The 24,391-nt window shown below is 39.7% G+C and overlaps 2 protein-coding genes across 11 annotated transcripts; one reads left to right on the top strand and one right to left on the bottom strand.

Moving 5' to 3' along the window:
- Positions 1–3,263: 3,263 nt before the first annotated feature.
- Positions 3,264–17,749, bottom strand: LOC127848834 (superoxide dismutase [Mn], mitochondrial-like). The gene is made up of 4 exons (XM_052381493.1): positions 17,617–17,749; positions 7,473–7,666; positions 6,399–6,695; positions 3,264–4,060 (listed from the first exon to the last, which is right to left on the bottom strand). The coding sequence occupies exons 1-4, from the start codon at positions 17,646–17,648 to the stop codon at positions 3,909–3,911; spliced, it is 675 nt and encodes a 224-aa protein (XP_052237453.1). The 5' UTR covers positions 17,649–17,749; the 3' UTR covers positions 3,264–3,908.
- A 44-nt stretch (positions 17,750–17,793) lies between these two features.
- Positions 17,794–24,246, top strand: LOC127848626 (MATH and LRR domain-containing protein PFE0570w-like). 10 transcript variants are annotated; one of them, XM_052381217.1, is made up of 4 exons: positions 17,794–17,921; positions 19,486–19,708; positions 21,804–22,360; positions 22,397–24,245. In XM_052381217.1, the coding sequence occupies exons 1-4, from the start codon at positions 17,919–17,921 to the stop codon at positions 24,128–24,130; spliced, it is 2,517 nt and encodes an 838-aa protein (XP_052237177.1). In that variant the 5' UTR covers positions 17,794–17,918; the 3' UTR covers positions 24,131–24,245. The 10 variants fall into 10 exon arrangements, with proteins under 10 accessions (XP_052237177.1, XP_052237168.1, XP_052237222.1 ...); XM_052381208.1 differs by lacking the exon at positions 17,794–17,921 and having other exon boundaries at positions 19,375–19,708; positions 22,397–23,224; positions 23,261–24,246; XM_052381262.1 differs by lacking the exon at positions 17,794–17,921 and having other exon boundaries at positions 19,375–19,708; positions 22,793–24,244.
- Positions 24,247–24,391: the final 145 nt, after the last annotated feature.

Raw genomic sequence — 24,391 nt, 5'->3', positions numbered from 1 at the left:
TTTCCCATAAAAAAAGGCCAGGCCCTTTCCCCAAAATCAGATAAAAACCCCTGGACTGGCAGATAACCCCTATTGATTTTCAGGTCACTAGGTCAAAGTCACAGTGACTCGAAACAGTAAAATGGTTTGCGGATGATAACTCAAGAATGCTTACACCTAGGATCATGAAACTTTATAGGAACATTGATCATGACTGGCAGATGACCCCTATTGATTTTCAGGTCACTAGGTCAAAGGTCACATTGACTCGAAACAAACAAAAAAATTCCGGATGATAACTCAAGAATGCTTACACCTAGGATCATGAAACTTTATAGGAACATTGATCATGACTGGCAGATGACCCCTATTGATTTTCAGGTCACTAGGTCAAAGGTCACATTGACTCGAAACAAACAAAAAAATTCCGGATGATAACTCAAGAATTCTTACGCCTAGGATCATAAAACTTCATAGGTACATTGATTATGACTGGCAGATGACCCGTATCAATTTTCAGGTCACTAGGTCAAAGGTCAAGGTCACAGTGACTCGAAACAGTTAAATGTTTTCCGGATGATAACTAAAGAATAATTAGGCCTAGGATCATGAAACTTCATAGGTACATTGATCATGACTGGCAGATGACCCCTATTGATTTTCAGGTCACTATGTCAATTGTTAAGGTCATTGACAAAAAACGTATTCACACAATGGATTCCACTACAACTGACAACCCATATGGGGGGCATGCATGTTTTACAAACAGCCCTTGTTTTCTAATTGAAATCAAGGTCAATTTTACACAAGGGGGTTAACAATACACATTTTGAATTGTCTCCCTTTATCAGACTTTTTTTCAACTGAAAACCTGGTTTTGTGACAATTTTGTCCCTTGTTTTATTTTGTGTTCATCAGTTTTGTAAACGTGAATTCTCCTTTATTAAACAGGTTTTCTATGAGATTTAATATCCTGGTTATTAGATTGATGTATGGCCAACAGTTTGAGGGTGGGCAACGTCAAACAAGTTGTTTCCGGTTAAAAAATGTAACTTGCATTGACTGATCCTTATGAAACTTGGGAAATAGCAAGTCTTAATAGAGACCTAGCTTTGTATAGAATTTGGGGCATGTTGAGTAAAGGTCAAGGTTACTTAGACTAAAAGAAGACAACAGAGTCTACTTAATAACTTAAGTTTGGATGGAGATATTTCTCTGAAATTGTGTTTGAAGGTAGCTTACATGAACACCTTTAGTTTGCAGTTACCAAACTTGATGAAACTTACATAATTATGATATAGCTTGCTTGCAAGGAGACCTAGGTTGTGTTTGGGTTTTGATGGTGTAGTTTTAAATTCAACATCACTAAAAATAGAACAAGAGCTATCCCAGAAAGTATGCTTGAAATTTCGTTTTGTTTGATAGTGTAATGAACAATTTTTTCAGTAACCTCATATTATTAAAGTGAAGACATGTTTGATGGTGCATATCTGTAATAGTTATGTTCAAAATCAAATAAAAACAAGGGACAAAATTGTCACAAAACCAGGTTTTCAGTTGAAAAAAAAAGTCTGATAAAGGGAGACAATTCAAAATGTGTATTGTTAACCCCCTTGTGTAAAATTGACCTTGCTTTCAATTAGAAAAAAAATCTGATAAACAGAGACCACTCAAAATCAAAATGTGCATTGTTACTGATTGTTCATAGTAATGGCCCGGACAAGGTCTTTTATGGCCATTTTGACCTTCAAACTCAAATTGTGACCTTGACCTTGGAGATATCGACGTAATTATTTCGCGCGACACACCGTCTAATGATGGTGAACAAATGTGCCAATGATTTTAAAATCTGACAATAAACGACAAAGTTATGGTCGGACAAGGACTTTTATGGCCATTTTTGACCTTCAAACTCAAATTGTGACATTGACCTTGGAGATATCAACGTAATTTTTTCGCGCGACACACCGTCTAATGATGGTGAACAAATGTGCCAAATGATTTTGAAATCTGACAATGAACGACAAAGTTATGGCCCGGACAAGCTTGTTATGCCCGCCAGCCCACCCGCCGACATGGCCAATCTAATAACCAGTTTTTTCCTTCGGAAAACCTGGTTAAAAATCAGATTAATACAAGAAACTTGGCCATGCCACAAAACTAGATTTTTATCATTTTATAAATTCATTTACTATAATTTAAATAGCTATGCAATCCCAAGCAAATACTGCACATACCTTTTTCGCATTCGGTTACATTGATCATGGCCTGATGGCCACCAAAATCCTGGGCTGGCTCTGCATGTACATGTACCTTCACACAAAATTTCATTAAAATATCGCCATCGTAGCTGAAGTTAGTTAAATTTATTAAACATTATCTCTACCTATTTTAAGCAACAGAAAGATTGACCCAACCTGCCCAAAATGCTGGTTCTCCATGCAGGCTTGCTTAAGTCCAAAGTTTTAACTAGTGTTATTAATAGGCAAACACAAGCCTAACCTAAATAGTGCACAGGGGGCATTATTTTGCTAAATTGCAGATAAGAGCTGTGGACCTTTGTCAGTGACCTTATTAAATTACCTCTAAAACATACTTTGATGTATAAATGAATATCTGTAGAGATATTGAGTTCTTGTATGCAAACGTTAATCTGATTTTTCTAAGTACAACAAGGCATGTGTCCATAGGGATGCCCCCAACATTCCAATTTTGTCACAAAATTCAACTGATGTCAAACACAAGCTTTTTATGGCCATATTTGACTTTGACCTCTCAGTTTGATCATTGTGGCATTGGGACTGGTGATACACATGACACAGAGTTTCCTCACGGTCGTCTAAATACAGTCTGGAGAAAACAGTTTTTATAGGCAAATTTGATCACTGATCCCCACCTGTGACCTTGACTTTTGAGGTATCTTGACAGGTGTGACACATGACATGCCGGCTACTGATGGTAGTCATTAGTGGAAATTTAAAATAGCATGATTAATCACAAATGTATAGTGGGGACAAGATGTTTTATGTGTCAATCTAACCTTTGAACTCATTCTGAGCTTATGTTCTTATGCACTGCAAAGCTCCTCAATGAGATCTACCTTCCTATGCAGTTTCAAAAGGGTACCTCTTTTAGATTTTGGGATATGCCAATTATGTGCCAAATATATAGATAGACTGATAGACTTTTATCATAAATTCATCACGTCCAGCTTTGAAAGCATTGTGGCCCCTGAAACCACCAACATTTATCCATAAGAAAAATACAATACTGATATACAGAAAAATGTTACATATCTTTAATTAACCAAACCAAAATCCTGTTAATTTTTTACTCTTCTTGAATTGCAAAGCTATACATAAATACAATATTAAAAGCATTATTAACTGTGTAATATCAAATACTTATCATACATACATTCTTATGACTCTTATCATAAAAGTATTCAATTCTGATTTTATAACAAGCTGCACCAAATATATAAGCATCAAAGAACAATAAGTAGAAACTGTATTCCAATAACTTTGCAAATAAATCTAATTCCATATCCACAAATCCTCTTCTTGAAAACATTGTAGTGCTATTACATAAAGAAATGAGAATCATGTTTATGAATTGTAAATGCCTCTTATTCAGTGAACAAGTCTGTGTGTGTATTTCAATGTTTAATTACAGATCCATTGGCCTCTTAATAAGTGCATCTACAGATGTGGACCTGTGTTAACACATCTGTATGAAGCTTTACAAGTGTATGTGTGGCTTTAGAAATAATAAATTATTTACAAATTTGAACCTTAAACAACTGTATCATAATAAGCACACAAATATTGCAGAAAAACAGCTCCAAATTTAAAATTTAAATACATAGACTGGCTCTATAAATAAGTTTTTCCACATCAAAAGTTTATAATGCCAAGTCTCTCTCTGGTTTACGCCTTCATGCGGGCGGCTGCAAGTCTATTGCCGACCTCTTCCCAGTTTGCGATGTCAAATATGGCCTTCACATAGTCTGGCCTCACGTTCTTATACTGCAGGTAGTAAGCATGCTCCCACACGTCGATACCAAACAGGGGCACCAGGCCTACAAACAGAAGGGCGATGGGAGAATAGGTATGAACAAGTAAATGATACCCATTAACAGTTTGCAATTCGCTGACCATAGCTTATATATTGTAATACCATGTCGATGAATGTAAAGAATCTTTGAGAGCCAACTTAGGACATTCATAAATATCATTTTGGCGAAGGAAATTCAAAGCTTAAAAGCTTATAATTATTTTGCTGAGAAACAAGAGATGTGTTTGTCAGAAACACAATGCCACCTAATGCGCCACTTTGAATTATTTGTTTTTACCTTTTACCTTGAAGGATGACCTTGACCTTTCACCACTCAAAATGTGCAGCTCCATAAGATACACATGCATGCCAAATATCAAGTTGCTACGTTCAATATTGCAAAAGTTATGAAGAAGGTTAAAGTTTTGGTCAAAGTTTTTGAAATTATTTTTTTGACCTTTGACCTTGAAGGATGACCTTTCACCACTCCAAATGTGCAGCTCCATGAGATACACATGCATGCCAAATATCAAGTTGCAACGTTCAATATTGCAAAATTTATGAAGAAGGTTAAAGTTTTGGGACACACATATACAATGACAGACTGGCCAAAAACAATATACCCCCGATCTTTCCATCTGGGGGCATAAAAAGGCATACATGCATGGTTAATATGTATGTAGTTTTAGCTATGCCGGCTAACTCCGTTGGTAGTGCTAAACCACGAATCTCATGCTCAATGTACAGTCATGCCACAAAACCTGTGTGGGGATTCTTCATAAAATCCTTCAATGGCCCATCTCCAACAACCCCTGATTCATGTAGGGAAGTTGTAAGTACTGGCATAATTTTTTGCACTCTTTAACAAGTTTATCAGGAAAAGTGTAAGTTGGTTAACTGCCAGAATGATGTGACTGAAATACTGTTGCAGACAGCCAAACTCCCACTTAACAAAAATAAAACTTAACCAGGAGACAGCACTGCTATAATAAATTCTTAATTTTTGTAAAGATGAAGCATGTTTTTACTTTTCTCACAAGAAGTTCTTCAAAAATAACTGGTATTGTCACAAACTGAATCATTTATGTAAGCAATCGTGGAAAAAATTGAACTTTGTCATTAACACACTGAAATAAAATTTTGAAATACATGGAGATTTCTTCCAAAATCATATACCCCAGCGATTTTTTCCCTTCTTTATAAAGTACTGGTAAAAGGTACTTTTCCCAATTGAAGGAAAACTACAAAATTTCCAATTGTAGTCTAAAAAATTCCCAAAAGGAAGGATAAATCCGTCAATTTTGTTCCTAAAGTTCATTATCTGCAAGTTAACAATTAAAACAAGGGACAAAATTGTCACAAAACCAGGTTTTCATTGTGAAAAAAAAATCTGATAAAGGGAGAAAACTCAAACTGAACTTTTGAAATGACCAAAAAAAATTAACCCCCTTTGTAATTTTTTTTTTTTTTTTTAAATCTATTTTTAGTCGTGGCGACCTTGACATTGGAGATATTGACGTGATTCTTTCGTGGGACACACCGTCCCATGATGGTGAACAAATGTGCCAAATGATTTTAAAATCTCACAATGAATGACATAGTTATGGCCAGGACAAGCTCATTTATGGCCATTTTTGACCTTTGAACTCAAAGTGTGACCTTGACCTTGGAGATATCGACGTAATTATTTCGCGCGACACACCGTCCAATGATGGTGAACAAATGTGCCAAATGATTTTAAAATCTGACGATGAACGACATAGTTATGGCTCGGACAAGCTCATTTATGGCCATTTTTGACCTTTGAACTCAAAGTGTGACCTTGACCTTGGAGATATCGACGTAATTATTTTGCGCGACACACCGTCCAATGATGGTGAACAAATGTGCCAAATGATTTTAAAATCTGACAATGAACAACATAGTTATGGCCCGGACAAGCTTATTCCGCCAGCCCGCCAGCCAGCCCGCCAGCCAGCCAGCCCGCCCGCATTCGCCAATCTAATAACCAGTTTTTTCCTTCGGAAAACCTAATTAATGAGTACTGACAGTGAACATTTCAAGCCAAAATGAATCTTGATCAATATTTGAGATGATTTGTGCTGTTAACACCAAGTAATAAAAAAAAAACATAATTTCCAATTGGGAGATTTCACGACGCAAACTTTCCCAATTTCAGGGTTTTTCGCGCTATTTTTTCCCAATTGGTATGGTACAGGTACTTTTCCCAATTGGGTAAGAAAAATCGCTGTATCCATATAAACATATATAAAGGCCAATATTTGAAAACAGTCCAAAGTCACCTACAACAATGTTAGCCATAGCATAGATCTATGGATATACAGCAAGTACCCAGCAGTTACCTGCCGTTGGCTGCAGAGGGTCCTGGTTAGCACAGGTTGCAATCCTTAGGCGCCCATTGACCGGGTTCCAACCTAGCCAGCCCCAACCGGAGCCCTGGATCCCTACAGACGCTGCTGTAAGCTCTGCCTTCATTGCGTCAAAGGAACCATAGTTATTCTTTATGAGCTCCATAAGATCTCCCTTTGGAAGACCCCCACCCTTGGGGCTCAGAATCTTCCAAAATATTGAATGGTTAATGTGGCCTCCACCGTTGAACTTCAGCGATGGCTGTAGTGTGATTATTTCGTTGATATTTTCTGAAGAAACAGAAGTAACTAGCATTATTGTGTAGAACACACATCCAACAAAATATGTGATGCCTGGGTGTGGGAATTTTTTACAAATGGGCATGGTTTTAACCTTAGGTACATGCCAGCAAATAAGTTACTGGCTAACAGACAAACATCCATGGTGATTCCAGTATACTCCACTTCCTTTGTAACAGAGGGTATAATAATGTAATAAATATAGCCTTTTTATGACAAGCATTATTATTTCCTACATTCACTGTCTATCTGGCACTAAGTAATATTTTGCATTGTGATGAGCGCTACTAGCACTTTAAACCTAAGAAACCTAAAACACAACATAGTTGAAACCTGTCAAAAATGAGGTCAGAGCAATATACATGTGAACAACACCTCATCCAATCTGCAGTACACTGCCTACACAGTTTTTATCTAAAATCCTTGCTTATGACCATCCTCTTACAACCCGTAGCACCAACCTCACCTCAACCTTGATGTAATAATGGGCTTAAAAATGTTTTATATCAAACATTTTTGGCAAATTCCACAACTGAGAACTAAAACAGAACTTTTCTAGATTTAGGTAAAAGGCCTAGCTTTTCATTTTGAGGAAAAAATATTTATTAAGCTGAGTAAGCGGAAGAAATTTTCTAATACTAAATGTACATTTTGGAAAAAAATTCCTCATTTAAAAGAAACTGTTGTGAAAGGGACCTTTTCTTGAGAAAAAGCGCTTATATAAGGCTCCTGCTAAAGATGTTAACAAATCATCATAAAATCACATACTTTTTTCCACAGCGACTGCCAGTTTCTCCTCGGTGGCATTCAGGTTGTTAATGTAGGTCTGGTGGTGCTTCTGGTGGTGAATCATCATGATGTCGTGGGAGATGCAAGGCTCCAGTGCGTTGTACTCGTATGGCAGATCTGGAAGGGTATGCTTTAGGCGCCCAGTCCCCAGCATTCGCACTTCAGGAATCAGCCTGGAATATGTTATTGTATTTATTCACAATAAAGGTAAGCAGCATAAGTCAATTTTAAACCTATTTATTTTTAACTTGATTTAATCGAAAGACTAAGGCTTATTCAGACACTCTTGAATACTTCATCTGGTCGAACAAATAATTGTTGTCCTAATGGAAGATCTTGAAAATGCTCCAAGGATTGGGACCAGTGATTTTTTTCCTGCTTTGGACGGGTCTGGTAAACGGACCCGTTCACGATGACCTACGGACCCATTCCCAAACAAAAACGGACTCGTCCCAATTGCCGAAAAAATACAAAATCAGGTAAACAATCCCTGAAAAACGCCAACTTGACGTATTCCAAGACCGTTTTAACTTGCGGCGCTTTTAACTTCTCAATCATTGACTGGTTTAAACATTTAATGTTACATTCGTACATTAAATATGTGTATGTTATTGCGAAATATAAACCAGTCCGAATTTTCTTACGCTTCTAACAATATTCACCATGTGTCACAATAGTAAGTATTACAGAAAACAAGAGCACCGCATAATGGGTGCCACACTCGGCTATGGTCGCAGTTTTGAACAAGGGCTGTTTGTAAACATGCATGCCCCAATATGGCTGTCAGTTGTAGTGGCAGCCATTGTGTGAATACTTTTTTTGTTACTGTGACCTTGACCTTTGACCAAGTGACCTGAAAATCAATAGGGGTCATCTGCCAGTCATGATCGATGTACCTATGAAGTTTCATGATCCTAGGCCTAATTATTCTTGAGTTATCATCAGGAAACCATTTAACTGTATTGAGTCACTGTGACCTTGACCTTTGACCTAGTGACCTGAAAATTAATAGGGGTCATCTGCCAGTCATGATCGATGTACCTATGAAGTTTCATGATCCCAGGCGTAAGCAATCTTGAGTTATCATCCGGAAACCATTTAACTATTTCGAGTCACTGTGACTTTGACCTAGTGACCTGAAAATCAAAAGGGGTCATCTGCCAGTCATATTCAATGTATCTATGAAGTTTCATTATCCTAGGCATAAGCATTCTTGAGTTATCATCCTGAAACCATTTTACTGTTTCGAGTCGTTGTGACCTTGACCTTTGACCTAACGACCTGAAAATCAATAGGGGTCATCTGCCAGTCATGATCAATGTTCCTATGAAGTTTCATGATCCTGGGCATAAGCATTCTTGAGTTATCATCTGGAAACCATTTTACTGTTTCGAGTCACTGTGACCTTGACCTTTGACCTAGTGACCTGAAAATCAATAGGGGTCATCTGCCAGTCATGATCTATGTACCATAAAGTTTCATGATCCTAGACATAAGCATTCTTGAGTTATCATCCGGAAACCATTTTACTGTTTCGAGTCACTGTAACCTTGACCTTTGACCTAGTGACCTGAAAATAAATAGGGGTCATCTGCCAGTCTGTCATGATCAATGTACCTATGAAGTTTCATGATCTTAGGCGTAAGCATGCTTGAGTTATCATCCGGAAACCATTTTACTATTTCGAGTCACAGTGACCTTGACCTTTGACCTAGTGACCTGAAAATCAATAGGGGTCATCTGCCAGTCATGATCAATGTACCTATGAAGTTTCATGATCCTAGGCCTAAGCATTCTTGAGTTATCATCCGGAAACCATTTTACTATATCGAGTCACTGTGACCTTGAACTTTGACCTAGTGACCTGAAAATCAATAGGGGTCATCTGCCAGTCATGATCAACGTACCTATGAAGTTTCATGATCCTAGGCCTAAGCGTTCTTGAGTTATCATCCGGAAACCATCTGGTGGACGGACCGACCGACATGTGCAAAACAATATAAGCCCTCTTCTTCGAAGGGGGCATAATAAATGAAAGCTTGTCAGAATTTTTTTATATTTTTTTTTAGAGGTCACAGTGACCTTGACCTTTGACCTAGTGACCCCAAAATGGGTGTGGCGTGTAGAACTCATCAAGGTACATCTTCATATGAAGTTTCAAAGTTGTAGGTAGAAGCACTTTGATTTTAGAGCCAATGTTAAGGTTTTAGCACGACGCGGACGTCAGACAGCGGACGAGGAGCTGGCTATGACAATACTTCGGGTTTTCTCCGAAAACGCCGAGCTAAAAATGAAAGCCTAGTGAAGTCAAAAGCAAATCATTAAGCGATTTTGGCTTCGTACAAAGTTTATTAGTCTGCACAGACAAACGAAACAGACTCTGACCACGCACACTTTGTGCTCTGATAAGGCTATGCAGCCTGGGGCTGTCTGGACTCGCAATCAGCACAGAAAGACGCCATTCTTGATATATTTAAAGCAGGAAACTCTGTAACAATCTGTGTTATGATAGCATGTTGTTGTTTGTGCAAGACTGTGAATAAACCTCTATGTTTCTTTCCTGTGTCATTTAAAGCTGACAAAAGTTAAACAAAGTCATTAAAATACCATTCTTTAATTGGTACAATTCACAACTGGATTTTTCCCAATTGAAAGATTTTGCGACTTGTTTTTTTCCCAATTTGGTGATTTCACGACGCGAAAAATTCCATGACTCGAAAAATTCCATGGCATGGGTACCGGAACCGTTCCCAATTGGGTGAAAAAAGTCATTGCACCCCCTACCTTAATAAAGCTTTGCTATGGACATAGGCAAATTTAATTGTTAAGGTTCCTGTAGAAGGTGTTATATTATAAGGGACAATTAGCTTTTACCCAAAATCACTCCTGCACCGTTTAGTAAGCTGATCTAGCAGAGTTTGTAATTTGTGCATAACGGATACATTTATGATCTGTTTGTGGTTATTTATGTCAGAAAATAATGTGTTGCTCTTTTTCCCTATTAAAGACTTTATATGAAAAATGCTGTTTCAACTTGCAACTCCAGAGAGTCAATAGCTGGGAGTTAGTTGGATTATTGCAACTAGCCAGATCACGAAACTGCTGATATATATATGTTTCAATGTGATGTTGTGCCGGTGCCCGGTCTACAAAAATGCGCACATACCTCGTGATTGGGAACCAGCGACAAATCGATATAGTGCATGCTGGGCAGCACGAGATAGTACGCTCTCTTGTGCACGGGTGATTGATGCGAGTGGACGTCTTTTCCCAAGTTGAGTATTGCTTGGAGTAATTGTGAGCCTGAGTGAGTAATTGTGAGCCTGAGTATAGGTTATATTGTATCATATTGTATTATATTGTATTTTATGTGTGTTCAACACGTATTTACCTGGAAGGCCATTCCCAGAAGATATAAGTGAGTCTGTGACTGTGTATGTGAGTCTGTGAGTTGCCTGTGATTTTCTAAATGACAGGCATTACCCTGGAAGTGTATTCCCAGAAGTATATGTGTATGTAAACCGGTGACTGTGTGTTTAAGTACGTATTTGCCTGGAGGTGTATTCCCAGAAGTACATGTATAGTGCCATTTTGTGACGTGCAACCGACAAGTATAGCCGACGAGTTCCCTCGACGACGACGAGGACGATTGGTACCATCCTGACGAGCATTCCAGTTGATGCCCATGTGAGTAGTTTAGTATCTTGTCGTTGCTAGTAATTGCTGTAGTTGTTGTGAAAGAACCCCAAAGAGCTAACCGTGAAAACACTTCAATGGCGCCCAACGTGGGACAAAGTGAAAATTGTGTTTAACGGTTAGGCTAGTTGCAAAATCAATCGGCATCGCATAATTTATTTTCAATCGACGGATCAAATTTAATTTAAAGTTTATAGAAACTGTTCGTTCCATAAAACGTGTTATGTGATTTCTGTTTTTAACTTGTTGAACTCAGTGTTCGTCTATTTTAAGAAGTGTGTTACAAACAGACGGCATCGTAGTTTTTTTCCATTGTTGGCATTCGCCGGCCATGTTATCAGTTGGTGAAATATTTCTTAAAAAACGTGATTTTTCAATGCTGTTTGTTACAGTTTAATTGCTTGTGTAATCAACGGATGGCCACGTGTTTTTTTTTATTTGGCAATTTTCCCGTGATTAGTTGGCGCGTATTCTGTGCGCAGCAGTTCATGAAAAACGTGTTTGGTTGACTGTTGTATATAGCAGTGTAAATTGCTGATATATCGGTAACTAAAGTCCGAGGAAATAGAAGTTTACACGCACGAGTTTTGTCCTTGGCAATTCTTTTTATAGCAGTGTTATTGCGAAAGTAAACTGGGTCCCGGGAAATTAGTGCTTAACGTCAAGTTAAAGCGACGTGTTTCTTACTTTCAGTTTTTATTGATTATTGATAGCAACAACAGTGATAGCGATTTTGTTAATTGGTTATTGTTTGGCAATTAAATGTTAATTGTCTACCAGTAGATACAAAAGTTTTTATTTCAGAATTTCTTGGCCCATTTATTTTAGGTTTTTTATTAATTTAACTTTTTCATATTTACTTGTAAAGTTCTAAATTGACAATGGATATGGGAAGTGGATATACCCCACCATTTTTACTGGTAGCCCCAAGAAAAATTCGAGTGAACTACGACACTCCCACTAGATTATGCAATATTCTGGGTGTGGGCAGACAACTGGCACAGGCCATTGTTTTGATACGGGATAATACGGGAAATTTGTTACCACATACTTTAGAGGCAATTATAGGGCGGCCGCTGACCTTTGGTGACATGACCGAGTTGGATTTTAGTACTAACCCCGCATTATTTAGAGAAGCCCTGGGGTATGGGGATGGGGCGGAACATGTTGGGGAGGGTGGAATGGGGCGGTCAATCGCAAATAGGCCCATGGACCCACACGAAAGGTGGATAGATATGTCTGTGCTCGAGAAGGAGTCGGTAAGTCAGGATCACGAGAGGGCCCAACTCGAAGCCCAAATTTCGGCTCTTGAGGCGGACGTTGCTCAATGGGACGATTTTCTTCCCCAGATTGCAAAGCCTTTGCTCCCAAAGCGTCTGTTGTTACAGCCGAACCATATGATGACAAGGATACCGAAACCGTTTAATGTCGCATCAAGCGTCCCCGCCCCGCCCCCTTTGTTAGGTTTGCCCCAGAGTAGGGACAATGGGCCTACGGGATCCCATCGTGCCTCAAAGGGCCCTCTTGCCCCGAATGGTCTACCTGTCCCAATTCCATCTACCATCACTATTTCCATACCCAGCAATGCACCGGTTTTCAATAATTTGCCCGGACCAAGCAACCCTCCTGGCCCAAGTATTCCCCCGACACAGAAAGATCGGGATGTTCTGACAAAATTGCCTAAGAGCCTGCTATATGATGGGCAGAGAAATTGGTTTGTTTTTCAGAGCAAATTTGAGCGCTACGCAAGGGTGCAAGATTGGTCTGACGCAGAATGCGCCGATTGCCTTGGTTGGTGTTTGACAGGAAAGGCGGTCGATTTCTATGCGTTGCTTACCGAAGGGAGAGGGACGGTACCTTACGCAGAGCTAATGCAGCGACTGCAGGAGCGTTTTGGCGCCAGGGAGCTTACCGCCACCGCGCAGGGCCGTTTCCACGTTGCCCATCAGGAAGTAGGCGAGTCCCTAGACAATTGGTCAGATCGGGCGCTGAAGCTGGCAACAGCGGCGTTTTGTGATCTGCCCTATGCATATGCCGCTGAACAGGCAGTGACGAAGTTTTGTCACGGTTTGATTGACGAGGAGGCCGGCAAGCATGTTAGTCTGCAGTTACCAACATCTATGGGAGATGCGATGAACATGCTTAAGATATATTGCCATGTTCAGTCGGCTTGCGCCGCGGCTCCGAGGTATACCCAGGAGACTGAGCAAGAAGAGTCAATGTGGGTTCACGAGGTGAAGAAAGCACCCACTGCGGATGAGGTCAGTGTGTCGGCGGTCGACAAATTGACCCAGGTGGTCGAGAAGTTGCTGGATGCTGTGGAGAGATTGTCAAACTCTTATTGAAGTTCGGCCGTTGATCCCTTTGTCCGACAACCGGGTAAGCCGTTTCGAAATAAAAAAGGCTATGCCGAATACCCTGTGGAGTGCCCCTACCCAGGGAAGGTCCGGAACCGGTGGTACAACGACCAACGCCAGGTTATGTATCCTGCGGGTGCTGGTGGCGGAGGTTTACGTGGGCATCGGAACCAAAATTCAAAAGTCCGCCCTGAGGGATCGCATCGCGGCAGATATGGTTCCAACTGGGGACATTTTCATGCCATGTCCTTGCCCAACCATAAGGAGAAGGAGCCCGTTGTGGTAGCTGCGACGACTAAGCAGTTGGGCCAACCGGAAGTGGATCATGTAAACCAGCTAGGTCCGGTTTCCCAGTTCTGCATGAAGGTGCAGCATGCCAAGGACGTGCACGATGCAGTTCCCTTGGTGCTGCCAATAGTGCCAGATGTTGTCAGTGATCCAAGGATGGTCATTGGCGAGAGCACTGAAGGATACCATGGAGATCCTGTGTGCGATGATGAATTTCGCGTGCAGCGCGTTGCGGTTCAGTCTGCGGAGGCGGCTAAAAGCATGGCGACCGACAGGGCCGACCAGGTGGGGGCCAAAATAGCCCAACGAAAAGCTGCTGAAACTACTCCGGCCACCGGAAGGTCAGTACCTGTCAGACGGGCGACAGAAGTTGCCGCGTGTGACCGCCGTAAGGGCGGCGCATGCGGATGCCGAGTTACCCCAGATGACAGCTGGGAAGGTGGTGTTCGAAGACTTGTTAGGCGTGGTTCCAAAGGGTGGCGACCCTCTAGTTCTCGCCGCTGGGAGCGGTCCCAGCGGTGGAAATTAGGTTGGCGACCACCAGAGCGTCTAACTTCCAAAACCTGTACCGCCTAAAATTGTAAATAGCGAGGTTAATTGTTAGTAAAACTAGGAAAACAATGCAAAATACAAAAGACCCCCAATTTTAAAAAATACAGTAAAGTTGCAGTCACATTCTATTCGCGGTGTTGATAACGTATTACGGTGTACGCGGAGTATCTCTAGTAGTAACACTAAAAGCAGCAGCAGTAGTAGTAGTAGTAGTAGTAGTAGTAGTAGTAGTAGTAGTAGTAGTAGTGGTAGTAGTAGTAGTGGTAGTAGTAGTAGTAGTAGTAGTAGTAGTGGTAGTAGTAGTAGTAGCAGAAGTAGTAGTAGTAGTAGTAGTAGTAGTAGTAGTAAAAGTTGTTGTTATGAATATTACATGAAGTACGCGGTGTATAAAAGTAATAGTTCTCTTAAACATTTTGATTAGTTTGATTAGATTGTTTTGAATATATATGTCCTATTGTCTCAGTTTAAGCCCAGTCTTTTATTGCAATATTGTTGAAATTAATCTGAGCAGTGCTCTGCGAAATGGGGGTTTAATGAATAGGCATAAAGTGTCGTCCCAAATTATCTTGTGCCGTCCGCGCTTAACTTCCTGTAATTTTTGTATTACCGCGCTAAGAAGTGCTTTGCACAGTCACGGATGTGTTTGATTATTTCCCGTGAAGTCTGTTGTTTGTTTTTTTTAACTTATGGTCGGGTGTGACATTGTCGGACATTGTCGGACGACCGCTGTCACACCGCACCATCGGATGTGGTAACTACGCAGATGGTGAATAGAAAACCCGGTTTCCCCTGCAATATCCCAGTCTTGGCACCTCCGTCACCTTTTATCCTTCCATGTTAAGATTTGTGAGTCGATCTAACTTCAATCACTTCGTCATTGCTGTATCATGTCATTTATTTCCGTAATTTTCTATAAATTCTTTACTACCAACCATATGCCGAGCAATATCGTAGAATTTTGTCGCATGAGTTTGTTTTTTATAGGTGTCAGTGCTTGACGACCACTGTCACACTCAATACTGTTGGCCGGAAGTGGTATTTCCCGGAGTTGTTCTTTTAAACAATATTTGCAGGGTTTTTTTTAATTTGTGTGTGACCGTGCTTGACGGCAACTGTCTCTAGCGTCACTTTGATTTTTTGAATGGCCGGAGGTGTTTCCCGGTGCATGTACACTTTTATTTTGTTTTTATTTTTGTAAAGTACATTATTTCTCAGTGTGATCTCCACATTCTAATACATAAGTGACTGTACTTGTTAGACGAAAGCCAACAAAAATGTTTTTTCTTGATTAATCAATTGTCGGACGATAGCCGACAATAATGTTTTTTTTAAATTAACTAATGTGATGGAAATTTTCTTATGCAACAAACATATTGGTCACTAACCGCTAGAATGCAGCGGTCTGTATGTACCCCGCTATGCGCTGGCACTCCTTTGCCTGCGGGAGGGGGATCATGGTCCCATTTGAGTCTCTATCTCTTCTGCCTTGGGTGCGACCGTAGGGCGGCGGCCCAAGAGGACAAAAGTGGGAGGAATGTAGTGGGTACAATAGTTTTATTTTAATTGTCTTTTCCTCCATATAATGTCAATGATTATGTTGCAAAATGTACGTTCTCTATATAAAATTAAAAGCAATTATATGTATTATTTGGACAAAAATAAGATTATTTTTTATTCTTATATTTTTAACCTTTTGGTCACTTAGATATTATTTTAACGCATTTGTAGTACCTTAGAAAGTTACATTTCTTGTGATTTTTATTTTAATATAACCAAGAGGATTTTTATTACCTTAGAAAGTTAAATTTCTTGTGATTTTTATTTTAATATAACCAAGAGGATTTTTATTGTATATTATGCAGTCACATGCAGAGGGCGTAGGCCTTCTCATCTGGGCTGCGAGATGTATTTGTATGCAGTTATTTTATTTCTTAAAATTTGTGAAAATAGGTTGGAAGGTGGGTACACTTGTCCAATTATTGTGCAGACAAGAAAAGGAGCAAGAGTTACCGGACCTTATTGTGAACTTTTATTTTTAACTCTTTATTAACAAAGATTATGGCTCATATGCGTTCATATTTGTGCGAAGGTGCTAAACACAAATGGTCATTTAATGGAGATGCATTAACTTTAGTTGTGGTTTATGGCAGGCGTTGCGCCAAAAGAGAGGTCGGACGAAAGCTATGCCTGACTTAGGGGAGTTGGGTCAAGGTGCTTACGCAAGGGGCACTATTACTTCATCGGTGGGGCCGGTACGATTCCTTCGCTGTGTGGCGTCGTCCAAAAAGGACAAAAGTGGGAGGAGTGTTGTGCCGGTGCCCGGTCTACAAAAATGCGCACATACCTCGTGATTGGGAACCAGCGACAAATCGATATAGTGCATGCTGGGCAGCACGAGATAGTACGCTCTCTTGTGCACGGGTGATTGATGCGAGTGGACGTCTTTTCCCAAGTTGAGTATTGCTTGGAGTAATTGTGAGCCTGAGTGAGTAATTGTGAGCCTGAGTATAGGTTATATTGTATCATATTGTATTATATTGTATTTTATGTGTGTTCAACACGTATTTACCTGGAAGGCCATTCCCAGAAGATATAAGTGAGTCTGTGACTGTGTATGTGAGTCTGTGAGTTGCCTGTGATTTTGTAAATGACAGGCATTACCCTGGAAGTGTATTCCCAGAAGTATATGTGTATGTAAACTGGTGACTGTGTGTTTAAGTACGTATTTGCCTGGAGGTGTATTCCCAGAAGTACATGTATAGTGCCATTTTGTGACGTGCAACCGACAAGTATAGCCGACGAGTTCCCTCGACGACGACGACGACGATTGGTACCATCCTGACGAGCATTCCAGTTGATGCCCATGTGAGTAGTTTAGTATCTTGTCGTTGCTAGTAATTGCTGTAGTTGTTGTGAAAGAACCCCAAAGAGCTAACCGTGAAAACACTACAGTGACAAAGAACAATCCTGCTACAAATCAGTGAGACACTTTGCTTAAAATCTTCAAGAGGATACAGATTATGTTTAAATAATTTTGCAATCTCTTTTATTGGTATTAGTTATTGCCCAAATGCGTTTCGAATTGTTGCCCATCGCGACCATGGTCCGAAATTATGCAACCCGTTTTTGTCCGAAATTGACACACTTAATGTCTCCGTCAAATTAAATATAATTGCAACATGCATATGGTTTACCATGACGAAATTAAGATATTTCTATCATTCCCCTACCTAGCTAACACGCTTGCTTTAGATGACAACATTGTTTAAAATATAGTGTCCTCTCAGAGATTCAACAACACATCAACCTCGACCTTAATTGACATCCGCATAATACTGCACCCTAGTGTTCTGTATAGGTTACACATCACCTTCAATTTTGCTTTTGATCATGCACCCAGTATCAGCAGACGACTTATTACAACTGTCTTGCGGAGGATTCCGGAGATATTTGACGTGTCAGGTTTGTTGTCACCGCTGTCAAATCTAGAGACTCTGAACAAAATTATGCGACTGATTATGAAATCTCACTTATGGTAAAAACAGCAGTTTGTTCTGAAATTATACAGGGTTTTGCCGGATTTGTTTCCTATACCCCCGGTATCTATATTATCTAATAGACATACTTAACCGTTTTATTTCATAAATGTTTGTAATGTACTTAAATAAACTCAGTACAGGGATACACAAACAGTCCACAGTATTCTGGGATGGAATAACAAAGAAGTTTAAAATACAACGAAACCTACACATTATATATAGATCTAAATTATATATATTTTTTAATGTGTAAGGTTGTTTAATAACAGTCCTTTTTTAACTTTGAATGTCAAATACGTTTAAACAAAAAACTGCTGAGCGAGAAGGTCAATGCAAGGTAAAAAATGGACAGATATACCATGTGGGAACCATATTCAACACATATAAACTCCATATATTACCATTGAAAACCACGTTGTTTCATATGAAGTTTGCCCATGTATAGGCCCCAAGTGGGTCATCTTATTTGGGACCGATACGAGTTTCATACCAGATTGGCCTAATGTCGGTCCGATATGCATGTCTTACCCATATTAGAGTCATTTATGTAAAGACATGCATACTCATATGGTTTTGAATAAGAAAGTCAGGGCACTTATCAAGTACCACTCGTTTGGTGATTGTTGGCTCGGGTACTACTTACATGTACCCGGGTACTCTTAGGTATACCTACATGCACCCCTTCATCAAATTGACACCCAGCCATGTAAGTTCTAACCTCTATGCCATTTCACTGTGTTTGTCCGGAAATTTTGTAACATCTCGGAGTTCAAGCAAGAAATTGTATTTAATATCCAAACATTCTATATGTATCAACAATTTAACATACACACAAAAACGTTTATTTGAGTTCCAAATAGACACCTTGGCTTCATACGGGTTTCAGAAAAATATGGTTCATAAAGGTCCACAAACGAGAGAATACCAAACAGTTAAGACCGGAACCCAGTGGACCCTGACACAGACCTTGGGGGATCTTGATGCCCTTAGGCTTCCAATCGTTGCTGAAGCGAACGACCGTCTGTTAAAATTCTCGATATGAGACCCAGCACTCCTCATGAGTTTATACCTAGTTAAACCTTTACCACTAGGATACGTATTTTGACGTATTCATAGTCCCTTAGAAAGTTATATTTAATTTAAGACCTTTCTTACTAGATTCAAGTTTGTACGGCTTTATCACAAAACATTAGAAACTGATGAGCAGCAAACAGCATAATACCTGAACAGACTGTGAGTTACTCGCAGGCTGTTCTGGTTTTATGCTGTTTGCAAATAGCCATTTTCACTGTTCTAAGTGGGAAATAGTTAATATAATGACTATCCAATATTTGGAAATTCCCGAACGACTCATCGGATAATTATAATAACGTTAATACGATTGGTCGATTGAGTAACGAATTATTATGACGTCACAACAAACGACGTCATTGACGCTATTGACGTTAGTAACGCGCTAAGCGATAAAGCAAAGAGACGTACTTACACATCATTGCATATTTTTAAAAAGAGAAAATGTACGATATAGCACTGAATAAAAATACGCGCAACTTATTCCAGCTTACCCCAGTGGGAAGATATTTCGTAAGCCAAGGAGGCTATCCGGCTTACGCAAACAACGTGATTATGCCGCTGATTGCGAAACTTACAGTAGACCTTCACGTAGCAGGGGTTCAATCCAGCGAGATGTTTGACATAGTGCGACGCGATGTTCAAAATTACGTCCTCGAACAGGCGACAAAAGAAGGATTCCTATGCGCCAGGCCGCGTCGCAGAAATAGACGTAAGTTATTCGTAGGTCATGGATATATTGAATACAACGTATACATATTAACTATTTTTGAGAACGTTGATGAAGTTTTGGTATTTGTAAATAAGACATAAGTTCGAATGTTGTGTTTCAATTTATCTATATTATGTGTAACGTTTTTTTTTATCGTAAAACTGTTTGTATCAAAATGGCAGTTTGATGTTTGCCAACCACATGTTTTGTTAAATTTATGATCGCAAATATTGACCCATTTATGCCTAGTGGACTCTTCCATCCTTTTAAATAAGACCAATTTATTTCCAAAATTAGGGATGTCTAGTATATTTATTTCTATATTTAGAATATTCCTTACAGAAATTCCTTTAAGCAAAAAGCGCAGACCCTGAAGAGACGCCGCATCATGCGGCGTCTCATCTGGGTCTACGCTGTTTGCCAATGCCCTTTTTCTAGACGCTAGGCATAAATGGGTTAATGTCGAAATACATCAAAATCTTAATATGGACTATCTGTATTTCCTGGTATAATTTTCGAAGTAGCGAGCATATAGTAAAAGCTCCTTACCCTGGATTATAATTGCAAAAGAAGTACTTTTGAGTTTATAAATATACTAGTGCACAGAATGCGATACGGCACCACGAAACCACAGCTTCTTAGTTTAAATGCCTGGAGTTGTAAAGGGGAACACACAAAAGTATTGTTTTCTGGACATAACTGTGACAATTGAAAAATATCGCTGCTGAAAGCAATTCTGCATTCAAATTAATATATGCAGGATTGCAATTTGAACATTCGAGCGAACAGACGGGGCTATTTTTTTACATTTTAGTGGACATTTATATAGATAAAAATCTGGGTTAGACAGCTTCGCCAAAAATATGTCATTTTCGTTGGATCCATTGCGATATATCCAGAACAAAAACAATCCGATTTCGATAAAACGAGTGCATGTATGATCTTCTGTGCTTAAATTTGCTTATTTTTCGTAGGGTCTAGTCTAGAATTTTTTTACCATTTATGTTTTGTTCCTTTGCATTAAAAGTATTAAGTCATCTTAAAATGTTAAAGTTTCAGCGCGAGATCTCAGAACCATGAACTTTAATTCAACGAAACATCTTTTTTTTTTTTTTGCGGAGACTCTCATATTATCAACTCGTTTAATTTGCTTTATGCGAGTTATTGTCCTTCAATTGTAAACCGGCGTGTTTCGCTTGCATTTTTTTATGTGACTTGGTCATGTGTGGGGATTTCAAAATCACGCCAAAACTATATTTTCATGTTATATGCCTGATTGTAGCGCTCGTTATTTAATAACCCAGAATAAAGGTCAATGTCATACATACATAATGTAGGTCAAAATTGACTTATTTTCTTTGCTGTACTGAATTTGCCGTATATTATACAATTCTCTGGTTCAGTAAGCATAACGAATGAACCAAAATGAACCAGGTAAAGAAGTCAATTTTACACTTAGAGGCAAGAAGTTACAATCAGCTTTTTGCTTGTGCGAACTTTCACTTGCTCATCTAAATTCCAAAATAGTTTAATTAATTGGTATCGATGTTTGCCTAAATGTGACGCACATTTATAGTGACAATGGTCACTATCACTCTAAAGGTTAAATATCGATATTGACCATATCTTTTTACGCAATAAAGAATTTTCAAGTGGATTTTAAAATGTAACACACAATTAAAGGTTAAATCAACATGACTCTTTAATGGTTTGGAATCTGGAGATATTTATCTAAGACTTTGATTGACCTTTTAGGCTTTTACCAGTGATACCTCTAAATAGCGGAGAATGTATCATGACAAGCTCTACATATCAACAGTTCGAGTCCGCTACCCCGTGAATCTTACATTTAGTTTCACTTGAAATGCCAGCAATATATCAAGGGTCATAAAACGGTTTGTCACACATTCGTTACTACAATAACTGCTCAGTTTTGTCAGAGCTACTGTTTCTGATTAATAAAGTTCAAAACTACTTAGTAACCATCGTTACCCTCAACAACTCCAGGAATATCGATATTTTTTCAAATTGCATACTCTCGGACATTCCTATGCATTATTTATATGTCGTTTAGAAAGCTGTTATGAACTTGCAGGCCCTGTGAAAGAACTGCAACATTCAAAACAGTTTCGGCTATCTATGGCTGCCACGTTTGCTGAACAGACAACCAACTCTGGTCAGAATCTATCACGTGGTGAGGTTGAGAAGTCACAAGCCCCAGCTCAGCAGCTTCACGCTGATGACAAGTCTCTGTGTGACATTAAAAGCTTGAAGGTAGTGGTTGACGACAATGGAGTGGCAGATAACAAGAAAGTGGCTGACGACAAGGGATTGGCAGATAACAAGAAAGTGGCTGACGACAATGGAGTGGCAGATAACAAGAAAGTGGCTGACGACAATGGAGTGGCAGATAACAAGAATGTGGCTGACGACAAGGGAGTTGCATATAACAAGAAAGTGGCTGACGACAAGGGAGTGGCAGATAACAAGAAAGTGGCTGACGACAAGGGAGTGGCAGATAACAAAAAAGTGGCTGGCGACAAGGGATTGGCAGTTAATAAGAAAGTGGCTGACGACAAGGGAGTGGCAAATAACAAGAAAGTGGCTGACGACAAGGGAGTGGCAGATAACAAGAAAGTGGCTGACGACAAGGTAGTGGCAGAGAACAAGAAAGTTGCTGACGACAAGGGAGTGGAAGAGAACAAGAAAGTGGCTGACGACAAGCGAGTTACAGATAACAAGAAAGTAGCCGACGACAAGGGAGTGACAGATAACAAGAAAGTGGCTGACGACAAGGGAGTGGCAGATAACAAGAAAGTGGCTGACGACATGGGAGTGGCAGATAGCAAGAAAGTGGCTGACGACAAGGGAGTGGCAGATAATAAGAAAGTGGCTGACGACAAGGGAGTGGCAGATAACAAGAAAAAGGCTGACGACAAGGGAGTGACAGATAACAAGAAAGTGGCTGACGACAAGGGAGTGGCAGATAACAAGAAAGTGGCTGACGACAAGGGAGTGGCAGATAACAAGAAAGTGGCTGACGACAAGGGAGTGGCAGATAAAAAGAAAGTGGATGACGACAAGGGAGTGGCAGATAACAAGAAAGTGGATGACGACAAGGGAGTAACAGATAACAAGAGAGTGGCTGATGAAAAGGGAGTGGCAGATAACGATAAAGTGGCTGACGATAAGGCAGTGGCAGATAGCAAGAAAATGGCTGACGACATGGGAGTGGCAGATAACAAGATAGTGGCAAACGACAAGGGAGTGGCGGATACTAAGAAAGTGGCTGACGACAAGGGAGTGGCAAATAAGAAGAAAGTGGTTGACGACGAGGGGGTGGCAGATAACAAAAAAGTGCCTGATGACATGGGAGTGGCAGATAACAAGAAAGTGGCTGACGACAAGGGAGTGGCAGATAACAAGAAAGTGGCTGACGACAAGGGAGTAGCAGATAACAAGAAAGTGGCTGACGACAAGGGAGTGGCAGATAACAAGAAAGTGGCTGACGACAAGGTAGTGGCAGATAACAAGAAAGTGGCTGACGACAAGGGATTGGCAGATAACAAGGAAGTGGCTGACGACAAGAGAGTGGTAGATAACAAGAAAGTGGCTGACGACAAGGGAGTGACTGGTGACAAGGGAGTGGTGAATGAAAAAAGAGTGGCTTATGACAAGGGAGTGGTGAATGACAAGGGAGTGGTCGACGACAATGGTATAGCTGATGACAAGGGCACTGTGGCTAATTTCAAGGGAGTAGCTGATCACATGGGTGTGGCTGAAGAAACTGGAGTGAATTATGACAAGGGCCTGGTTAATGATAAAAATCTGAATGATGATGAAAAGGGCCTGGCTTATGACATCAGCCTCTCTGATGATAGGAGGATCGCTGATATCATCAAACGTTTCACTGATAAATTCTGTCTTGCTTATTGCGAGATCATTGATGATGTCACGATCAATGCTGATTATAACAACCTAGCTTTTAAAGAGAGATGTGCAGCAAGAGAGAAGCGCGAGAGCCTTTCTGGTGACAAGTGCATGAATGATGTCAAGAAACGCACTAATAACAATACCCTTGCCAGTGACATAAGCCTCTCTAAAGACAGGAGTATGGATGGACACAAAAGCCGTAATGCTGACAAAGGCCTTATTTATGAAAAGGGTTTAACTGGTGACATGAACCTCACTTATGATAATAACAGTACTTATGACAAGAGCCTCGTTGACAACAGAAGCCTGGTTGGTGACAAGGTTTTAATTCATGGGAAAAGCACAGCTGATGGAGATCATCTGCAATCAGTCAAGTACACAAGTTGTGGCTTAACGAAGAACACGTCGCTGGGACAAATGCGCCCGTTCTTAAAACAAATTCGTGCAGCTTTAAGGAGGCTTTGCTGTATTCATAAGAACAACGACTAACTTAAAGTCAATTTATTTTTACTATTCTTGTTATTTTTATATATTTTACAAACGATTGCTTAATATGTTTAAAAAAATACATTGATTATAATGATTGAGAAATCATTAATATTGATTACAAATAATATATTTATCAATGTAATTTCTATTTTGTGTTAATATTATGTTATTTATTTTTAAACAAATCAAGTGTCTGTTCACATATTATAATACACTTAATACTTCTTTAAGAACGAATTAAATTACATTATGGCAATTTGA

This window comes from Dreissena polymorpha, chromosome 1 (genome assembly GCF_020536995.1).
Source record: "Dreissena polymorpha isolate Duluth1 chromosome 1, UMN_Dpol_1.0, whole genome shotgun sequence".
Classification (NCBI taxonomy): domain Eukaryota; kingdom Metazoa; phylum Mollusca; class Bivalvia; order Myida; family Dreissenidae; genus Dreissena; species Dreissena polymorpha.
Note: the sequence above shows the minus strand (reverse complement) of the source record. Positions and strands in the feature narration are given on the sequence as shown.

What these genes read in the sequence shown, in the direction of transcription:
- LOC127848626 (XM_052381200.1), top strand. Translation starts at nt 19,441, where the DNA reads ATGTACGATATAGCACTGAATAAAAATACGCGCAACTTATTCCAGCTT. An exon ending in GCCGCGTCGCAGAAATAGAC is followed by an intron (nt 19,709 to 21,803) that starts GTAAGTTATTCG and finishes ATGAACTTGCAG; the next exon opens with GCCCTGTGAAAGAACTGCAA. An exon ending in AGAAAGTGGCTGACGACAAG is followed by an intron (nt 22,361 to 22,396) that starts GTAGTGGCAGAG and finishes GCTGACGACAAG; the next exon opens with GGAGTGGAAGAGAACAAGAA.
- LOC127848834 (XM_052381493.1), bottom strand. Translation starts at nt 17,648, where the DNA reads ATGTTGTCATCTAAAGCAAGCGTGTTAGCTAG. An exon ending in GGCAGTCGCTGTGGAAAAAA is followed by an intron (nt 6,696 to 7,472) that starts GTATGTGATTTT and finishes CTGTTTCTTCAG; the next exon opens with AAAATATCAACGAAATAATC. An exon ending in CCCTCTGCAGCCAACGGCAG is followed by an intron (nt 4,061 to 6,398) that starts GTAACTGCTGGG and finishes TTCTGTTTGTAG; the next exon opens with GCCTGGTGCCCCTGTTTGGT.